Source organism: Hippoglossus hippoglossus, chromosome 5 (assembly GCF_009819705.1).
Source record: "Hippoglossus hippoglossus isolate fHipHip1 chromosome 5, fHipHip1.pri, whole genome shotgun sequence".
In the NCBI taxonomy this organism is placed as follows: domain Eukaryota; kingdom Metazoa; phylum Chordata; class Actinopteri; order Pleuronectiformes; family Pleuronectidae; genus Hippoglossus; species Hippoglossus hippoglossus.
Window position 1 is genome coordinate 12,579,928 of NC_047155.1, and position 21,746 is coordinate 12,601,673.

General features: G+C 41.1%; 1 protein-coding gene across 1 annotated transcript in view; it reads right to left on the reverse strand.

The window, feature by feature from the left end:
* The window catches only part of LOC117761501 (guanine nucleotide-binding protein G(i) subunit alpha-2), a 38,514-nt gene that overhangs the window by 2,802 nt on the left and 13,966 nt on the right, over positions 1-21,746 (reverse strand). The window contains exons 2-5 of the mRNA XM_034585451.1: positions 10,470-10,512; positions 8,146-8,287; positions 5,401-5,561; positions 1,943-2,071 (exon numbers count right to left, since the gene is read on the reverse strand). Of these exons, the coding sequence (XP_034441342.1) occupies positions 1,943-2,071; positions 5,401-5,561; positions 8,146-8,287; positions 10,470-10,512 (475 nt within the window). The remainder of the gene's footprint in view (positions 1-1,942; positions 2,072-5,400; positions 5,562-8,145; positions 8,288-10,469; positions 10,513-21,746) is intronic.

Here is a 21,746-nt window from a genome sequence, read left to right on the forward strand (position 1 = left end):
GGAGGTCAACAGTGAAAGACAGTAAGGTGAAGCTGATGGAGAGCAGGGCACTGAAGGGGACGTCTCAGGAAATGACAGTTGAAGAGAAGAGGAAGGAGAAGAAAGTCGGGGTGACATTCTATCGCTGGGCGTACATTAAGTTTTCATGAGGCAGCTTTCAGAATAAATGCGCTGGAGAAGTGTCCATCAGATATCGGTTAAAGATTCCAGGGTCAACGCTGGCTTTGAGAGGCAGGCCTCTGTATTCAGAGCAATGCACTGTCTAATGGTGAAGCCGAGAGCTGAGATCGAAGCTGTTAGATGTGCGAGCAGAACCCGACACGGCTGAAGTGATAATATAGTCGAACACATCCAGAGCAGCTGCCTTCCTTTGACGATACAGACAACAAATAGGAGGTGTCAGTGAAGTCACAATCTGTTCAGGTTAGCGGGTGCCAATGAAGCACCGTCCTGATGAATCTGAATGACACCACTGTCAAAAGATGGCATTTCTCTGTATCTGTTAGTGTTTCCTGTCCGTACTTATTATGAGAAACAGGACCGAGTTATAAAAATGTGACTTTCTACTTATTGATTTCCTCCATGAATTATTCAGGCCAAATACGGAGGCTGTGACAGAGGGTAAATATCAGAGAGTTTATCAGGAAACAGGTCACACCAGAGCCATGTGGCTCTAAGTGCTTTTATTTTATTAGCCAGGTCTGTTTGGATATTGTTTTACACCTGCTCAAGAAAAGATTAAAATACAATACAACAGAGCATGACTGAAAGAACCAAATGTACTTATTGGAGGAAGCTGCCTCTTTTGTGTAGGGGTTAATTCCTGTAATATTATGACTTTATTCTTGTAATATTATGACTTTATTCTTGTAATATTATGACTATATTATTGTAATATTATGACTTTATTCTTGTAATATTATGACTATATTATTGTAATATTATGACTTTATTCTTGTAGTATTTCTGACTTTATTCTAGTGATATTATGACTTTATTCTAGTGATATTATGACTTTATTCTGGTCATATTATGCTCAGCTATACTCTGTACTCTCTGCTTATGGGTCCTTATATCCAATGTTAAATAAATCACTTACTTCTATTAATAGATACATGTATACATCTGTGACGATCCCATACATGAGTGCTCAGGCTGGGTCAGGGCATGTTTTATGTAAGATCCACAGAGCTGCGCCATGGAGGACACACTCGGATGTTAGCATCAAATAAAGATCTTCCTCTTCTTGAGTGAGAGCTCGATGGCCACGTCCGATTTGTTTATACAGCTCGCGGCGCAATCATGATAATTGCTGGGGTAAATTGGCTTCGGAGTTGCTGAGTTGCACATTTCATGGCAGGAGGGTCCGTCGCTGCTTGATTTAATCCTCAAAATTAAGCTTTTAAGCAATTTCTGGGTAATGATGTCAACTGGGTATATCGCCAGCTTTCACTTTGCTTCTGTTTTAGTGTTCAGAGCAGGTGCAGAGGAGTCTGGTACTGGAATGACACTGTTTTCATCTACAGGACCTAATTCGATGAAAACTCTTGTTTACCATGCTACTTTAATATCTAATGTAGAATACTGCTCTTCCACAGCAGCATTTTATTGAGTGTTTTTTGTTTGTTTCACGAGCTGTTGTTGATTAACTGACAAATGTTATTTTTTATGTATCGGTTTTAACACTTAAAGCGACGATGGGAGGTGAGTGAGCCCTCGGGAGCCATGTAACCACTCAGGTTAAATAATGTGAAACACGCTCCGACTGTGGGTCAGCTGCTCAATAAGAGTTCCCTGCACTCACATCGGATGCATGTGGGTAAAGCACTAGTTCTTCTAAAAGAGAGACAGGGTGAGATTAGTGTTTTTCATTCATGTATTTGCTTCAGAAAGACCTGAAGTCCATTGACAATGACATCATGTCAGTGCTCTTTGACCTTACTTGAAGTGCAGTTCCTTGAAAGTGAAGTGCGTCTCCACAATGCCAGTGGTCTTGACCCGAGTTCGCAGCACATCCTGCTGGGTGGGGATATAATCTGCTTTAGCTATCCTCTCCACGTCGTTCAGGTAACTAAGAGCAGAGAGAGAGAGAGAGAGAGAGAGAGAGAGAGAGAGAGAGAGAGAGAGAGAGAGAACATAAACACGCAGGTCACTAATGCACTTGTGGTGCATGAACATTAAAATCAATCTGCATTTCACTGAACTGCATTGAACTGTAGAAAACTCGTTTGTGAAACTTTCTGCGGAGTGAGTCATACCGTGCTGCATTAAACGACTTCGCTTGCAGCATTTCATTAGACTGTTTAAGTGCCTTTTAAAGAACCGCGCATTGGTTGTCAATTCATCTGCGGATGGAGATAACACCGTAGAGCGATGAGAGTGAACCCTACAAAAGCTGCATTCTAAAAACCCACTGTAAAGCTCCGTGAAGCCATTTAGGGAGCGGTGGATCTGGGGGATAATTGTCTGTAGGTTCATTACTTCAGGAGATATCCTGCACATTCTTACATTGGTCTAACATTATCATGGATTAATCATTATTAGATGACAGTGCAATAGAGACTAGCAGACAGACGCTGGAGCATAGCAAGCTAACACAGGAACAGAGAGGTGTTGCTGGCTGAATTCTCAATGAAGTTTGTATGGCAGCAAATATTTATTATATTTTTGGTGACAACAAGAATCATGTTTTACTTAAATACCATAGTGGTGAAATACTCATCTTTGACTTTCATAAGCAGATGCACTGAATTGAGAAAATATTTAATATTTAATAGTCAGTGATACTATTGGTTTTGGCCCATGCACATTATCATATGCCTGTATAGCCTCCTAACACATGCAAGATATTGCAGGTAGTCCTCCCCACTCATAGCTAATATTTAGTTTATATATACATGCATGTACTGCTGCTTATTTACTGCCTCTAAAAGCAACATAATGTTTTATCTCAATCAATCAATCACTTAATCAATAAGGTTTTATTATTTGTATAGCCCATATTCACAAATCACAATTTATCTCCCAGGGCTTAACAAGGTGCGACATCCTCTGTCCTTATCTGCTGTATTTAGGCCATGCATGGTTACGTGTTGGATATGCTGGAGTTAATTATTACCAGATGACACAGCCTGCTGCTATCGAGGGATTGTGCTGAGTTTCAATTTGTCCATTTTATTTCACTACATATTAGATCTCCAGCTATAGCAATAACTGTAAGGCTCGGAATACAAGCAATGTTTGCATAGATATTTCATCGTCATTCTTGTCTCTGCTGTGTTTGGTGCACTGTGTCTGGGGGGGGGGTGACATGGTGTCAGAGCGTGGATGCCAAGTATCAGTACTGCATTTACTTATCACCCCATGAGCCAGTAGTACTATGTTCTGTCCTTAGTGGGAGGATTTTTATGGCAACATGCATATTCTTTACCAATTTGCTTTACTTTTGTAAATTGGTGCATTGTTATTAGTGACAAACTGGATTATTTGTTGTTCCTTCTATGATCTATTTAAATACAATAATCAAATACTACATGAGATCCATTTACACAGCTGATTTGTCTTTTTTACTCATAAGAGCATTTTACATTACAGAAAAATTGTAAGCCTTATATAAGGTCTACACAGAACAAAGGTGCAAGTTAAAATCCACACTAAGGAAAAAAAAAATGTTTATGTTTATGCACTTTCCGTCTTTCTCCTGGCGTCTTCTCTCTGTTTGCACTGACAGACTGTCGGTCAGTAGGGGAGTGTGGAAGTAGTTTCACCATGCCTGACACAGCTTGCCCCACTTGCACAACATTGCATCATCAACAAAGGCCAGCTGGGAGCTTTAGTGGTCCAGCCAACCTACGCTTCACAGACATGTATTCAGCATCTCAGTGGAAGTGGCATTCGCGTGAGTCACATCCACATATTAATAATGAAGAATTGGCTGGAAGAACTGGAAGACTTGACGTGAAGAGCTAGAATTATTTAATTATTGAGCCCCAGTGAATGTTGGTGCCAGATGTAATAACATTCTCTAAACGCGATCTTGAGAGAGAGTCCAAAAAATGTGTTTTGTGAAATCACAGCTGCCTTGACCTTTGACCGACATAATTGAATCAGTTCCTCCTTAAGTCGAAGTGAAGCTTTGCACCAAATTTGGAGAAATCCTCTTCAGATGTCTTGTGCGAGAGTAAGGTGGATTGACGGATGGATCAGTGCCATAAAAACAATCAGCCTATTCCAAAAAAGGGTGATCTCTTGCGATTTTCATTATCACAGACTCACATAGTTAAGTTTACTTGGGGTAAAGTTGACTTGAGTCTCATTTCGTCATCCATCAACACTCTTCTGTTCTCTTCTTATCAGTTTACAGTGTCAAATAATCAAACCCAGACAGGGAGAAGTAATCGTTAAATGAAAGTTATTGGACACTCCAGTCTGCATAGCCCCCTGGAGAAGACGGGTTTCTCACTGCAGCTCGTATGAGAGAAGCTGACAGGGCTCCACCACTAAATCCATCACAACACCCCTAATGGCACTATTATCCATCCATATGTGTGTGTGTGACCTAGGGATGTGCAGAGTGTATATGCAGAAAGGCCCCATCCAAAACCATCCGCTTCACTTGATTAAATATGAGTTACAAGCAGGAACGAAGGATGAGATTGATGCACATTCATTGTGTGGATTTGTGGTTTCCCCCACATTTACATTTATAGTGGGTAACACAGAGTGGCAGCCTAAATATTACACAAGTGAGAACAACATTGAAAATCATACATTTCACCAGGCTCGAATATGGATAGAATAGAATAGAAACCTTTTATTCTCTTCAAACTAAAACAATCTCTGTCCATTCAAGTGTTTTGGCTTTCAAACCCCATACATTCTGACATGCCTGAAAATTCACATCACGTGACCACTCACTCAACAGTGGTATCATTGTAAAATAAAGACTTTTACTGCACAACAGCTGTTAGCAAAAACAACAGGCTCAGCAACACTTGTAATTGAATATCTATGTTGCGTCATACACTGGTAACAGAGGATAATGCTGGTGATTTCTTCCCGAAGGGGTCATGTGATAAGAGCCTCAGTAAAGGCAACATCAGGTGTATTGCTAGCAGAGTGTATGCGTTTTTAAATGAAAATATAGTAGTATGGGTGTAGCTGTGAAGCTTTGTCTTCTGAATATTAAAAAAATAACAACAAAAAGTTTAAAATCTGACAAATACACAACCAATAAATACAAGACTAATAATATTTGAAACAGAAAAGAGGTTACATGTATGTTATTGCACAGAATGAATATCACACTTAAAAATAATGTAACTCCATATCCCAGTATATGATAGTTGTGATTTGGTAGAACGACCCAGAGAAAGAACAAAAGCACAAAGTCACACTCACTATGCTGCGGAGTCGTTGAGTTGGTATTCTCGCGACCTTGCAAAGCAGCTCTGGATACCGTTGTCGCCCCACAGTCGCCTGACCACATTGGCCAGGTCGCCGGGAAAAAGGCCCTGCTCCTCAGCTGCTGCGGACAGGGCAAAGAGCTGCTGGGCATCGTCCTGCAGGGGGCGATAAGGACACAGGACTGGGTTGGTGCAAGAACAGAATCACTGCCAAACATGCATGTTAACTGTGAAAAAACTCAAATGATAAAACAGAATACATAGATAAGTGAATCATATTTTTCATTAGAGCAACCATTAACTAACTTCTGCATCATCTGTTAAACAGAGTGAATATTTACACAGAAATTACAGCTTTCCCAATGTGATCCAACGACATTGAAAGAATCTTCTCGGCTTTTAGTAAAAAGACATTTAGACATGTTTACTGTGTCTCTGAACTTCTGCCAAGAAAGCAGCTAGTGATAGCAGCAATAGAATGTGATGATTGTGATGATGATATCACTGAAACCTACGAAACACTGAGCCGCTTTGAGCGTATACGAGATAGGTGAGATACGTTGGTGTGACTCGAGGTAACAGCCGAGTTGTGATAACAGACTGTGGTTGGATTTCTTGATGTTTGTCACCCTGCTTGCTTCTCTCTATTTTCCATTTTCCTGTTTGCATGAAGTAAATCCTCTTCTCTGAGTTAATGCAGTGACTGATGTACAAATAGTAATAATTAATCCCTGGTTTTCTCTGCACCTTCACATCTTTTTATATTTGAAACACAATCTTACTGTGTGTGTTTGTCACATTTGAGGAGAAATGCATTTTTGCTGTTCTGCACTGCTGTTGTTTTTATTGTGGTTTAATAATGTGCTATATTTTAGCAGGATTTGCTTGGATGGATTATGACTAGTGAGCTTAAACACCACAAATGAAACAGTTGATTTTTTATTTCAAGTTTAACTGTTGGATTATATAACAATGAATCTCTGCAGGGGAATGTGATGTATTTGCTGGAACCCATGTTGCTCCATTTACCAAACTAAACAGAAAATAGCCTGTATAATGTGTAAATGTGCATGTGTTGATGTTCATGTGCGTGTGTGTGTGTGTGTGTGTGTGTGTGTGTGTGTGTGTGTGTGTGTGTGTGTGTGTGTGTGTGTGTGTGTGCATTTCTGAAGGGCTGCTGTGTGCAAGTACGGGCAGGCTAACACACTAATTGCCATGTGTGGGAGTCTGTGAGAGTATCGTCACGTACACGCGGCCATTTGACAGATCTGTCAGTGAGAGTAAAAAAAACACATCTATCCATCCCTCTCTAATGACCACAGCAGAGTCCTCAATCCCACTGCAGATACAGAAGAAGACAGAGACGGGCTTCACTGTTAAATCAAGGTGACACACACTCCTCCACAGGAGCAGGTTCAGGCGCTGTTAGACCTTGGTGGCAGCTTGTTCATTGGCTGATAAGTGTTCTGATAAGTGTTCTGATAAGTGTTCACAGGGAGCAGAGGTCTGCTGGAGCAGAGGTCTGCTGGAGCTCTGCCTGAAGCTGTGACTTGTTGTTGTTGATGGTGGGGCTTGTCTTGATGTGTGTGTGTCCTGTTTCTTAATGAATACTCTGATGAGCCTTGTGACTGCGTTTTAATTAGAGCTGCTGATTATTTTTTATGATTGATTAACTGTTTTGATTAACTGACAAAACAATTCATCTATAAAACAACCTCAAAAGCAAAGTCAACAGGGTTCATTTGTCCTTGCTGATGCTGCAGAAGGCAACTGGCAAAGGAAATGCGCTGCTAAAATGTGCTTATTTGAATGAATCAATCCCAAACAGCTATCCCTGGCCTATCTGCTGATGCTGCTATTGTTATATGCACACATTCAGCCTCTTTCACAACTTTTGAGAAAAGAGCAGATCAAAGATGGAGGAGGTGAAGTGGGTGAGACCAGGACAGTTTCCCTGCAGGTTACGAGGACGTGGAGAGAAAACCATTACACCGTGTTCTTGTTTGTTCTAACAACCACAGCTTCAGCAGCGGTGAAAAAAGGCTGCTGTGAACAGGTGAATGCTGAATCACATGATGCTGCCTTTGCCAGCTTGCCAGAGTTATTGACTGAACATGAACCGCCGAGAGGCGGCAAGGCAGGAGAAACAGAATTGGTTTCCTAGAGGCGTCGCGGCCTTGACACAGTCTTTGTTCACTGGGTTATGCTCAAACGTGGAGGTGAGGGAATAAAATGTTTGTAGTAAGAGATCGAGACAGAAGGACAAGTGAAATGGACAGTGCGGCTTCACAGAAACAAAAGGTAAACTGTTGTGATCCCAATTCTGTACAAGCATAAATCTTGGTAACTACACCAGATACACAACAGAAAGGAGCAGTAAACGACACAGGCTTTGCTTTATTGTGGCCTGATCTGTTCCCAGTTTTTCTGCTTTCTCACACAATGATGATGGTTTTTATGGTTTTAGCTTTCTGACATATCTCTACATATTTGCAATAGTATGCCATTTGCAAGTGTGTATGCCATCATGCATGGAGAGTTTGTTTCTTGTACATAAACTGAAGCCCTGGTCTCTACAGTTTGTCTCGTAATGAGAGTGTGAAACATGTTTTCTTCCTGTTGTGGTCAAATCAAGATCATAGGATGGTAATACCACATAGCCTATTGATGTAGTAATATACAGAAATGTACTGCTATAACAGATACATTGTGTTTTATTCTGTTTGTGTGTGCATCTTACCGCTCTGGACGGGTTGCTGTAGTCTATCTTGAGACTGACCATTGCTTTAACAATGGCCATAATGGATTGGATGGTGTTACTGTAAACCACCGCCCGGTACTGCTTACACTCGTCTTCTGAGTAGCCATCTTCATGGATGATCCTGAGAATATCAAACATCATGCAACATTTAATAAAGTCTATACATAAAACCTTCATTAACAAACGTTAACCAGAGCCTGTTCAAACCTGATTGGTTAAAGTAGAAACAGGAACCAGGAGGCTTACAACCTTCAAATCTTGTCCATTGCCCACAGATTCTGTATATTCACATGCAGAATATGTTTATTCTCCACTAAGTGCACCAGTTAACGACATTCCTCAACACATCACGCATTAAGATTAACATAAAAATCTACACTGTTATAAATTAAGAGATATACAAAGAGTAATAACTTAACTGATATAATCAGTAACACATTTTGGTGTCGAAGCTGTAAGGAAGCTTTTATGAAGAAACCTTAACGTGTCTTACCAAGAAACATGCACCTGTGAGAATGCTGTGTAGGATGATGCAGTGGGGTTAACACACATTCAAACTGCCTGAAGTCTGCAGCATCCGTTTGATGCAGTATCCTCAGTTTACCTCTTGCAATATCATTATAGCTCTGGACCTGAGCGGGGAGGGAGCTAAGCGTCTGTGCATGTACCAGTGTGCATCCTACCATGAGATTGTAAATCATCCAGGCTGTAGAGGGAAGTGAGACCCCCCCCCCACGTGAATTGTTAAGTGAACAGCCTGCCACCTTTAACAGTGTGTTGATGTATATGATAATTAAGTAATTTAGCAAATACATAATTTCCTAAATTGGAAGAGGTTTGTTGTGTTTTCCTAACTTTTACTGCTGTGATGTCTCATTTATGCAGGATGCTTTGATGTGTAGTGTTACATAAGGCCAGTGTTGTGAGTGTTTCTGGCTCGTGGGCTGATTTATTTGTACATGTTAATAACCTGGCTTCTAGGAGCGACAGACTGTTCCTTCTCCAAACTCATAAAAAATAGATTCAATACCTGGCTAGCCCAGAGGAATGTGAATAATTAAGCCATTTGGGGTTCTGTGTGTGTGTGTGTGTGTGTGTGTGTGTGTGTGTGTGTGTGTGTGTGTGTGTGTGTGTGTGTGTGTGTGTGTTGGGGAACAGGCATTACAACATTTTCTGTAATCACAAACTATTATTGTACTAGGAGCAGTAAATGGCATTACCAAACAGCAAAGGACATGCAGTGCCCTATAAACCACATAGAATCATATTTATCTTATCTAATAATCACATGGTTACTGTTGTAAACAACTGAGCCAAAACCTCTGATTGAATCTGCCTGATGTTCAGTGCCAAAGCTCTTGGTTTCACCTCCACTGATTTCCAGGCTCTCTAATTACTATTGTGATTTAAAAAATAGCACATTATCTTCAGTTATAGACAAAAAACAAGAACATTTGAAACACAACTTGAGCAGGTGTGTTATTCTTTTGGCTTCCTCAAAAGTTATCATAACAATTTATCAAAACCAGAATGGCCACAATGTGGCCAGTGCAGTTTCAGTCTACATACATTTGTCTTTCCAGACTCATATGAGGTCACTTTATATGACCTACTTAACCTATGAACTTAGACCACTTAAATTTTTATCAGATTCCAAATGATAAATGGACAAATTTAAGGAACTTCTCTAACAGAAGACTTGAGATATCATGTTCATGTATGTGCATCATGCCTTTACTTTTGACCTTTGACCACCAAAATGTAATCAGTGAATCCGTGGGACTAAGAGAATATTTGTGTCAAATTTGAAAGGACTATCTTGAGGCGATCTTAAGCTAACGCGTTCACAAGGCAAAGAAGGCAAGTTCATCGTGACTCTGACCTTTGAGGTCTTTTCTCTCTATGAGATGTTGCGTTCGCGAGACCAACAAACTTTTTTTGTATGATTACAGTGAACCTGACCTTTGAGCATCAAAATCATATCAAGTCAAATTTGAGTCCAAGTGAACATTTGCACCAAATTTGAAAGAATTCCGTGGAGGTGTTCCTGAGATTTCGTGTGCACAAGTCAAAAAATGTCAGAGGTCACAGTGTTCACAAGAAAACACTACAAATGGCCTTTGGCTTTCGCTGGCGCAGAGGCATAAAAAACATATTGTGATCTGTATTTCTTTCTATGTGTATGTCATCAGATTTGGTCATGTTGGGCTTTTACCATAAGTTGTCTCACCCAACAAAAAGTTCCCGTGAGGTGGAGGAATTAATTCTTTAAAAAAATAAACAAGTATTTTTTTGTAACTTACTTCATCTGCTTTACAATGGTGCTCTTCCCAGACTCGCCTGCACCTGTTGGAACATTAAAACATTGACACGTTACAGAGGAAACTCGTGAACTGCATGTTGCTGTTGCTCTGTGCCGGCCTATGTGAGCGGAATACTGGCGAACAAGCATGGACTCTTCCTGCTCTGAAAACATGAGTGACCCAGGGATGACCTGGCACGAACATCACATTCTGTCCTCTGGGTTGTCTGGTTTATTTATGTTTCCATTTTGAGGACATTATGTACAGATATGCATGAAGAACTCCCCCGATTAATTTCAATGTTTGTTTTTCTGGCAGAGGAAGGGTGCATGGAAAACCGGTTATTTCATGCCTCGTGATTATTTAATGCTACAATGATGGCAATTGTTCTCGACTCATGGTACATATATTGACCAAAGATGATTTAAACTTGGCTTTAATGGTTTAATCTAATAAATATAAACTTTAAGATTCCTCACTATCAAGACAGCCACTGGTTGCCATTCACTTCACTCCCCTCTGAAAAATCACCTTGCAGACACTTCAGGTAGAAAATCAATGATTTTAGAAATAAATGACATGATCTGTAAAATTGTGGCAAATAGAAAAAAATATGTGCAGTCAGAAAGCAGAATGTGGTTTGTTAACTGTAAACTCAAGACACATGTAAGACCAAGAAAAGCCCGGGTTATGTAGATTCAAAATAAATAATTAAAGATCCATTAAGGATTAAAAATTAAGAGCATTAGTTCTGAGACAGCCAACCAAAAAAAAAAAAAAGTACCATACAGCAAAGTTGTCATACCCACAATGCACAAAACCGTTTTCTGCTTGTTAGTGAATAAACCTGACAATAATAAATATGGCGAGCTGTGCTCGGACACAGTTGTCATCTTGTTGCAGTGAATAAGTTTGAGTGTTTGACACGTCTGTTGTGCTGCTTGGACCCTGCCACCATGCACTGTCCCATCATGCCACCTGACCCAGCCTTGCCAAAAAACATTAGCCTTGCCTGGAGCCGACAGAGCGAGTGTGACTGTCCCCCCCCCCGCCGCCGCCCATCCCACGCTGTCAACATTCATCATATTCACACACGTCCAGCACTTTCTGAGAGAGGAACCCACAGTACAGGGAGGGGGGTAAAAGAGACGTCTGAGGCTATGTTCGCCATCATAAGAGCCGTCACTCATGTTTTCCTGCTGGATTTCAGTGTTTGTTTGTCGGTCTTTGTATTACCCAAAAACTTCTGGATGGATTACCACCAAACTTGGAGGAGGGATGTCTCAGGGATTTCTGCACCAAGAAATTTTGGTGCAGATCCGGGAAGCAGATTTGTTTTTTCCACTTTGTTTAATACGAGATATGTTGTTTTGATGTTTTCACCGCTTGACAGGTATGACTGAGCAATTTGATGCAGCTTGATTGAATTTGAATGAACTGCATACCTCATGCATAATATCATATGCTAAAAATGTTCTAGTACAATGTTCACACTTCCATCTGGACATGTGAACAGACGATATAAATACAACATTAGATTTATAGGTGCTTAGTTCAAATGTAAAATGTTCTGTTTTAGAATAAAAGGTACTGCAGGTGGTGGAAAGTGGAATATGTGTCTCTCTGTGGACTCACACAGGCATGAAGGTCACCTTCCTCACTCTAGAACAACACTCATCCATTAATATTTCAAGCCCAAAGGGAGGTGAACACGTGTGAACAGCAGCGAAAAAAGGGCATCCTCATTCTTCACGCTCAAGGTGTTTTTAGGAGAAGTGGCCAGTGCTGGTGTTGGACAACTTTAGAGTTGCCTTTGGATTTGACAGTAACAGACCATCCAATCTCTTAGTCTGTATTTATATTGAGCTTTTCTAGTCTTGATGAGCACTCAAAGCACTTTACAATTGCCATTCACCCATTTATACAGTGCATGTATGGGCAGCACTTTTTTCTCTATAAGGGGCAATTGGGGGTTCAGAATCTTGCCCAAGGATACTTCGGCATTCAGATAGGGAAGACTAGGATCGCACCGCCGACCTTCTGGTTAGAGGACGACCGCTCTACCCCCTCAGCCACAGCCGCCCACAGCAGACAAAACAGTGCTCTGTAAAACATATTGGTTTTTATTTATCTAGTGGGTGCAACTGATCATTTAAGATTTCAGGGGAAAATACACAGAGATACTACACACTGCACTCGACTGTAAATAACTAGCTTGGTGATAATATGAAAATGATGCACGTATTTGGAATCTAATATGGGAAATGTGATTCAAGTCCTAAAGTTGGTAAACAGTGTTACAAATCAAATTATTCACAAACAGAACATTAATTTATCCCAATGAGACACCACCAAACAACTGTCTCATCATTAATTCAGGTACAAACATCACTGGCAGTACAAACCATGCTTAATCATCAGGGAACAAAGTGCTTCTGCACATGATTAATCAATCTGCACAGAGCTGATGATATCAACACAGTGTTTATTTGCCAATAAAATGACTGGATGCATAATTGATTTCAACAACTGTCTCATGTGGAGCTCAGGTATCTACAGTTTGTATATCCGTGAACTCAGCAGGTAGAAACTAGTTCTGCTATTACAGATTAATGCGCAGTATATTGTAGATGAGCAGATGTATCCATCGTACATGAGGCGCTGTGAGTTGAAGCAGTAATAAGGACTGATCAGAATCACAAAGACCCCACTGTGTGCTGGGCTGGCAGAGCAGACAGGCCCTTTCTTTTTACCGCAGAGAACCAGAATCATTTTCTGGCAACAAGGAGACGGTGCCACCCCCTCTTTCTGTTTCTTCAACCACAACTATTCATAGCTGCTCCCCTGTTGGTTTTCATGGAGCGCCAGTACACACAGCAAAGATAACAACATGATTTGTAACATGAGCATCAAAACTGGCCGGGCTGCAGGAAAAAGAACCGTTTCTCTCAAAACATCCCATACTCTCACAGGCCCTCTCAGAGTGATGACAACTTGGCTGCAGTCGCACTGCTGATGACACAAAGTCCATTCATGGTCTGGTGAGACATCCTGATCTCAGCAAACACACAAGCATGGAGTCCATCAACCACGCCACCCTCATCTACACCCCGATACTGGAATGCTTCTGATACTGACATAAATGCTGAGTTGGGCAGCGGCGAGTACGCGAATCTATGCATCAATCTGATACCACGTCTTTAAAGTAGATTAGCTGCACCCAGATAAAACTGCCTATCTACTAAAGAGCTGTTGTGCTATTCTGCCACTAGAGCGCCGACGTGATTTCCGGTAGTCTAGCGTTAACCGGAGCTTGCTAAAATATCAGCAATTTGGCAATATTGCTAACTGGAATGTTACCCAGGTAAAACATGCGACATGCGATGTATTGTATGCAGAGGGGTGGTTCTACTTAATAGGTTTTATCTTTATAAACTGTGGCTGCACTTTAACAGCCTTTTAAAGGAAGTAATTCTTGTGTGTTCTTATCTGTGTTCTTTTTTAGTTATGACTGTCAAGATAATAAAATATGGCATTGATTCTCTGTGTGTATTTGTTTTTCAAAGAGTTAAACCTGAGCCAGGCCATAAAACAACGATAGCAATCATCACTTCCATGCAGGGTTTTGTTACAGCAGTTCAAATACGTTATATCAACTGACATGCAAAGTTAGAAAAAAATGCAAAGAAGGAAGGAAAACGTTTTTCGTCATGGAAAAATGTAAATCATTTATTTTGTCAGCTTCTTTTATATGAATATTTGTTGCATTTTACTTCATAAATAATATCTGGTTTAAAGAGTTATTTGTAGTAATTTGAAGATGTATTCTTCGTGCCATTACATTTTTTCTTTTTGTAACTTTCAAATGCACATTCTATAAAAAGTTAGGTTAGACATAATAATATGAAATGTTTCAACCTGCAGCAACTATACAAACCACCTTTACGCCTCTTTTATCACCCTGTGCAGCTACTTGTCTTCAGGTAAAAGAAATGGCTGGTATGTGACAGAGGACTCGTCTACATCCTCCCCAGGTCAGCCATTGGACAAGAACTTAGAACTGTTCCTCTGTTGGGTTCTGAACGGAAAAAGATACTCGTAATATATCAGGGACACTTGCCTTCCTACTGGATTTGATTCATTTGCTGTAATTATGAGCTTGAGGCCAAGATTAGCCACATCATGAACTTCCTGAGAAGAGACGGTACAACAGGGAGAAGGTGAAAAGTGTTGCTACCGGTGTAGCTCATAGTGCACAGATTCCCTTTGCAAAAGCTGTCACCGCACCACTTAACCCCAGTGACACTGAGGAGAGACAGACCAACATTTATTTAAATAAACGCCAAAAAATGTGTCAGTGATGTGGGTACTGGTGAGGAGAAAAATAGTGCGATGAAGACTAACGCGATCATGAATTTTAATAGCAGTTTGCAGATAAATACAGAGTTTGAAATGGAATCTGTGATGGAGGCTTAATATTCAGTGTGTAGAATATGTGTAGGAGTGAGCAGAATTCAAGTGCTGCAGTGCAGAGGGAACATCGGCAGGCAACCATTCGTTTTGTTCTTGCTTTCCGCATCACTTCACTGTCAGCACATCGGCAATTAGTTAAAACACGAGTTAACTACATGCAACAGCAGATCTGAGTAACAGGACGGCAGAGTGTAGGACTCTTAAACTCTCACTTCAGTGAAGACCATGACCCACTTATTAACCTATAATGACTTCCCCAAACCCTTCTGTTATTATGGCACTTCAAACAAACTAAGCGTAGCACTTTAAGTTTTGTGCTTTTGATCCTGAGATGTGTCTAAGAAGGGGGAGTAAAGATTCTCCAGATCCACGCTTTCAGATTCACAGTCTAGGTTCAACATTAGCTTACATTTGCTACTTAGCACTGAACTAATAAATTGAAGCTGATGGGGTTAGCGTTAGCTTTACAGGTGTCTGGTTATAGGCCTACATCAAATGATAAACTTTGGCCTGATAATAGAAGACAAATAAGGGGAAGAAGTCGATTCATTAAGGAGGTGAGAGGCGTGGTGCATCCTGGACAGGTCACCAGCGTATCGCAGGGCCAACACACAGAGACAAACAACCATTCACACCTATGGTCAATTAAGAGTCACCAATTAACTAAACCAAGGGGAAATAGTGTCTGGACTAAAGTTTATGGCAATTCATCCAACAGCTGTTAAGAAATTTCACTTAACAGCATCAATCTCATGGTGGCACTAGAGGAAAAGTCATGGACATATACAGTGCCTTGCATAAGTATTCACCCCCTTTGGACTTTTCTACATTTTGTCATGGTATAACCACAGATTAAAATTTATTTCATCGTGAGTTTATGTAATGGACCAACACAAAATAGTGCATCATTTGGAAGTGGGGGGAAATATTACATGGATTTCACAATTATTTACAAATAAAAATCTGAAAAGTGTTGAGTGCATATGTATTCACTCCCTTTACTGTGAAACCCCTAACAAAGATCTGGTGCGACCAATTGCATTCACAAGTCACATTTGCAAGTCACATAATTAGTAAATAGGGTCCACCTGTCTGCAATTTAATCTCAGTATAAATACACCTGTTCTGTGACGGACTCAGAGTTTGTTGGAGATCATTACTGAACAAACAGCATCATGAAGACCAAGGAGCTCACCAAACAGGTCAGGGATAAAGTTGTGGAGAAATATGAAGCAGGGTTAGGTTATAAAAAAATATCCAGAGCTTTGAACATCTCTCTGAGCACCATAAAATCCATCATAAGAAAATGGAAAGAATATGGCACAACCGCAAACCTACCAAGAGGAGGCCGTCCACCCAAACTGAAGAGTCGGACAAGGAGAAAATTAATCAGAGAAGCAACCAGGAGGCCCATGGTTACTCTGGAGGAGTTGCAGAGATCCACAGCTGAGGTGGGAGAATCTGTCCACAGGACAACTATTAGTCGTCTACTCCACAAATCTGGCCTTTATGGAAGAGTGGCAAGAAGAAAGCCATTGTTGAAAGGGATCCATAAAAAATCCCGTTTGGAGTTTGCCAGAAGCCATGTGGGAGACACAGCAAACATGTGGAAGAAGGTGCTCTGGTCAGATGAGACCAAAATTGAACTTTTTGGCCTCAATGCAAAACGCTATGTGTGGCGAAAACCCAACACTGCCCATCACCCTGAGCACACCATCCCAACAGTGAAATATGGTGGTGGTAGCATCATGCTGTGGGGATGCTTCTCTTCAGCAGGTACAGGGAAACTGGTCAGAATAGAGGGAAAGATGGATGGAGCCAAATACAGGGAAATCCTTGAAGAAAATCTGATGCAGTCTGCAAAAGACTTGAGACTGGGGCGGAGGTTCATCTTCCAGCAGGACAATGACCCTAAACATACAGCCAGAGCTACAAAGGAATGGTTTGGATTAAAGAATGTTAATGTCTTAAAATGGCCCAGTCAAAGCCCAGACCTCAATCCAATAGAGAATCTATGGCAAGACTTGAAGATTGCGGTTCACAGACGGTCTCCATCCAATCTGACTGAGCTTCATCTTTTTTGCCAAGAAGAATGGACAAACCTTTCCATCTCTAGATGTGCAAAGCTGGTAGAGACATACCCCAAAAGACTTGCAGCTGTAATTGCAGCGAAAGGGGGTTCTACCAAGTATTGACACAGGGGGGTGAATACTTATGCACCCAACAGATGTCAACTTTTTTGTTCTCATTATTGTTTGTGTCACAATAAAATTTATTTTGCACCTCCAAAGTACTATGCATGTTTTGTTGATCAAACGGGAAAAAGTTTATTTAAGTCTATTTGAATTCCAGTTAGTAACAGTACATAATGGGAAAAAGTCCAAGGGGGGTGAATACTTATGCAAGGCACTGTATGTCTGTTTCATTGACTGTTGTACTGTATCTAAAGATGAAGAAAGCACCTCCTTTTCCTCTCACTATCCAGAAATGAAACCAAAATAATCCCAGATACGAACACTGCTATCATGCACAGAGTCTGTGAAGTAGCGATCCGGGGATGGAGCTGCAGCAGCGATGAGGTGCCGTCGATAAAAGTGCTCGGCTAAAATTCACTGGCTATTACACTTCCTCCTGAGGTGGGCATAAATGTGGGTACTGACTTTAATGGCAATCCATCCAATAGTTCTTAAAACAATTAATTGAAATGTGGTGGTGCAAAGTGAAAGCCGATTGGATAAAAGTCATCTGGATTCATTCTCCTGGAATCATGAATATCGCTCTGAGTCAAATTAGAGATTTTTCACTGGATATAACTTTGACCCCCTGACGGTGCCACACGAAGTCAAAAGATCAAAAGGTATTAGAAGGATTCAACTTCTATCTCGGAATGTTTGTACCAAATCATATGTCAATTCAATGTTTCACTAAAAACAAAACCGTCAACCTTATGGTGTAGCTAGAGGAAAAACCAGGGCCTATGAACCATGAATGTTTGTATTACCAATGCATCCATCCGTACTGACAGGTGACACCACCAGCATCGCTACGATTCTGCACATATTTACTGCTGAAGAGGAGAAAAGACTCAGCAGAGGATTTTTGAAATGACAAACACACAAATAGGAATTTTCTAAAAACAAGCGACATCAAAAAATTCCCTCTGCTATTTCAGCATGACACGAGAGCGTCCTCGGGAGGCACACAATCCCGAACACTGTGTTTCTCATCTCTGTGTCACACAGCCCACTGCCATGGCATTTCTCCTGTAGAGACCTGTAACACATCCCAGCATATGCCGGCGTCATAGGCCATCTATTGTCTTAGCGGCTGCAATGGGAGAATGATTCACTGGCCTGGCTGGGAGCCGAATCCGCCTTCGCTCTCATCCTGACTCGCCGTCCCCACCCGTCGGTGTCACGACTGCTCACATCCAACGAGCTTTTACAGCCATTTAAAGGTTAATCTCCTCTGGGCGTTGATGACACTGAGCAGAATACACAACAATGATGCTGATGCTATTTAAAGCCATGTCACAAGCCACTGAGGGGGCCGACAGACACAAGCAGACGTGATGTTATTCTATGAGTAAATATATCTGTAATTGTTTTTTCTTCCTGACCCACAATGAATGTAGACGTACAGTATCTGATCAATGTAGATCTGTTCGAGCAACATCTATTTTTTACTTCTGAGGTGTCAAAGGGTGAAGTGAGAAAGGTGAAAAAATTTAGATTTAACAAGTAAATTCTGAAAAATGTCCCCTGTCCGGGGTTCTGCGTACTGAGTCTAGCTTCACTGAACTTTGCATAAACAGGTGAACAGCTCTTTGTGCAGCAGTGATACAGCAGCTGCAGGGTTCTGTGGACTGAGTGCGGCAGTCGGTCTGTAGCAGCAGCAGCTGAGGTCACTTTTAAAGAAAGAAAGCTGCAACCACATCACCAGGCAAACAGCCCATTCCGCACAGGCAGGTTTAGAACGGCGACTGAACATTAACACAATTACACAACTTCCAAAATGGAACAGACCAATGAAACTGGACCTCTCTCTCTCTCTCTGTGTGTGTGTGTGTGTGTGTGTGTGTGTGTGTGTGTGTGTGTGTGTGTGTGTGTGTGTGTGTGTGTGTGTGTGTGTGTGTGTGTGTGTGTGTGTGTGTGTGTGTGTGTGTGTGTGTGTGTGTGTGTGTGTGTGTGTGTGTGTGTGTGTGTGTGTGGCTCTTCCCATCGACTTTATCTCAGTTTACTCTGCACCCAAAATATACCATGTCTACATTTTACAGAGTCCTTTGTCTGGTATCTGCTGCTCCTTCCTGCCTAATCAATATTTTTACATGAACAACAAATCAAATTACAATGATTAATATGATTGGTGCTCATGGTAGTGATGGACCCACAGAGAACAACTCTTAAGGTTTATTCTCATCATTGTTATTAGTGAAAAAGATGGTTAACACTAAAACGACAGGCAGGCAAAGTCAGCGACTGACTGGTTAACAGACCGGAGCACTATGCAGCTAAAGAGACTAATAGTTCCTTCTGTAGTTGGTGGAGACCAAAAACAGAGCTCAAATATAAAAGTACATATTGAAAACATTTTTCAGGAGAACAGAAATATGACTCCAAATGAAACAGGCAGATATATAAGGTGTATGTATATATCAATGTTGTTTTTACAGCTTGTTGCGATGCTTCCCAAATGGCCCAAAAATAAACGAGTGAAGGTTTAATCAAATGTTTTGCCTGAAGGTGGCGTGAGTGAGGACAAAGTACATGCAGTTGTTCAGACTCTCATGTGCATGTCTGAAGAACCTCATTCTACTGAAGTGGATAAAGGTTATGAGAATCTAAGTGTGTGCACAGAGCAAGACACTCGTCTATAAGTGGAGCTGTTTCTTAACAACGCACTTGGTTCTAGTACATTGCCCTCCATCAGCAGGCGTTAACAACCTCCTCTTTATTCACCAGGTCTGAAATCAGGCACCTCTCCATCTTCCTTTTACTGACCTGCACACAGCAGCCGTCCTTGAGTTATTTCACGCAGCCTCTCCACCACTTTTCCGAGGGAACGCAGAACAAGGAGCTCCATTAGTACAACTGTACATGCAGATTGTAGTGGGTGCCGGTGTACAAACCAGCGTCAGCAGCACAGGTGTTTCAGCCAGTGAGGCATCCTGCCGCCCACCTCCACCACCTCAGCCTGTTTCACAATGAGAGTGAGGAATTTTACATGACTGGATACAGTAGGTGTTGTCGCCTGGAGTGGAAAAGTAGGTCATCAGCCTTGCAGGGCGCAGTGGAGCTTCACTGCTTCACGGTGCTTACTGCACTGACTGTACAGCCAATCGTGACTGTGTTTTAATGCTTTAATGTGTTAAATGTTTGATGTGTTCACAAGAAACATCAACACATTTATGAGCCTGGGATGTTTGATATAGAAAACATTGTATTCCACAAGTCTGTATTTGAAAATTGCTGTTGAACAATAAAAAAAATCTAGATGATAAATCGACGAATCACATCAAGCAGAACATTATGTGTCATACACAAAGAAAGAGACAGCTTATCTGATGCCTACATCACAAGATTCACATCTGTAGCTGCAGCTCGTACCGAGAAGAGCAAAGCAGAGGGACAATAAACAGGGGGAAGCTTGTCGAGAAAAAAGGATCAGGTAGAAGAGAAGAGGAAGCAAATTCTGAGAGAGAAAAAAAAAGATTGAGATCTCCAGATAAACAGAAGGGCAGTGACATGACATGCACCCACTGTACGTATGCAACAGAATTAATCACTGCCGCCTGAGGTAGAGCACTGAACTCAGGAGGAGACACACTTCATTTAAAAACAGAGGGAAGCAATTCTTTACTGTTAATGCTTTTAGTCCTCGGTGCAGCCCTCAGCACCATCCATCATCCTGTTTTAAGTTAATGCCTCTGGGGGTATTTGTCACCACCGCTGCCCTTGACCTTGGTTCATATCCCTTTCCAGTCTCCATAGGCAACTTCTCCTCCTCCTCTTCTTCACCAGACAGGGCACATGATGTGCCACAGGACGCCATTTTTGATCTAATCCATTTCTTTCACAGCTGTGCCATGCAGTGATGAGAGACCGTCTCTGTGTCTAGAATCTAACGATCCATCCACCCCTGACATTTTAAGAAAGTGACTTCATGGTGTCAAGAGCTGTGGCTCGTACAATGTAAGACATCCCAGGGATACGAGGTCCGAAGTACTTTTCCAGTAAAGATGTCTCTCTGCCAACAGTAGATCTTTGTGGAAGGTTTTTCACACTGATTTAACATTATGAGGTTATAAAGGTAATAGTGCCCTGGTTCTTATATGTGGTAATATATTAAAAACTATCATTGTGCATTTATTCTTTGAAATTTCAGTGATATCAGAGCTGCAGGAAAAAATGGACTCGCACTTTTTTTTTTATCTCTGCTGCACTGATTATTCGGAGTTCGTAAGATATTATTATATTTTAAGCTTTAGAAAGTGTGACCTGGTTAGAAGAGATCAAATTATTTAGCACTTGTGGCAGTTCCAGAGTCAAATGGAGAGAAGGAGATATACATTTCAGAGAAAGTTGAACGTATTTACCTCCCACAATGCATCATAGATTTATTCCTTTGAGACACGTGTTACAAATTAGTTGTTTTCTTGTTGATTTGCTTTTCAATGAGAGGATCTTACCAAAAAACTACACAACTGCCATAACTCAGTTTATTGCTTCAATGCAAAAGAATATCAAATTGATAGCTGGCATAAATCAACAACCTTAAATCATTTTTGCATGTGAAAAAGTAGTT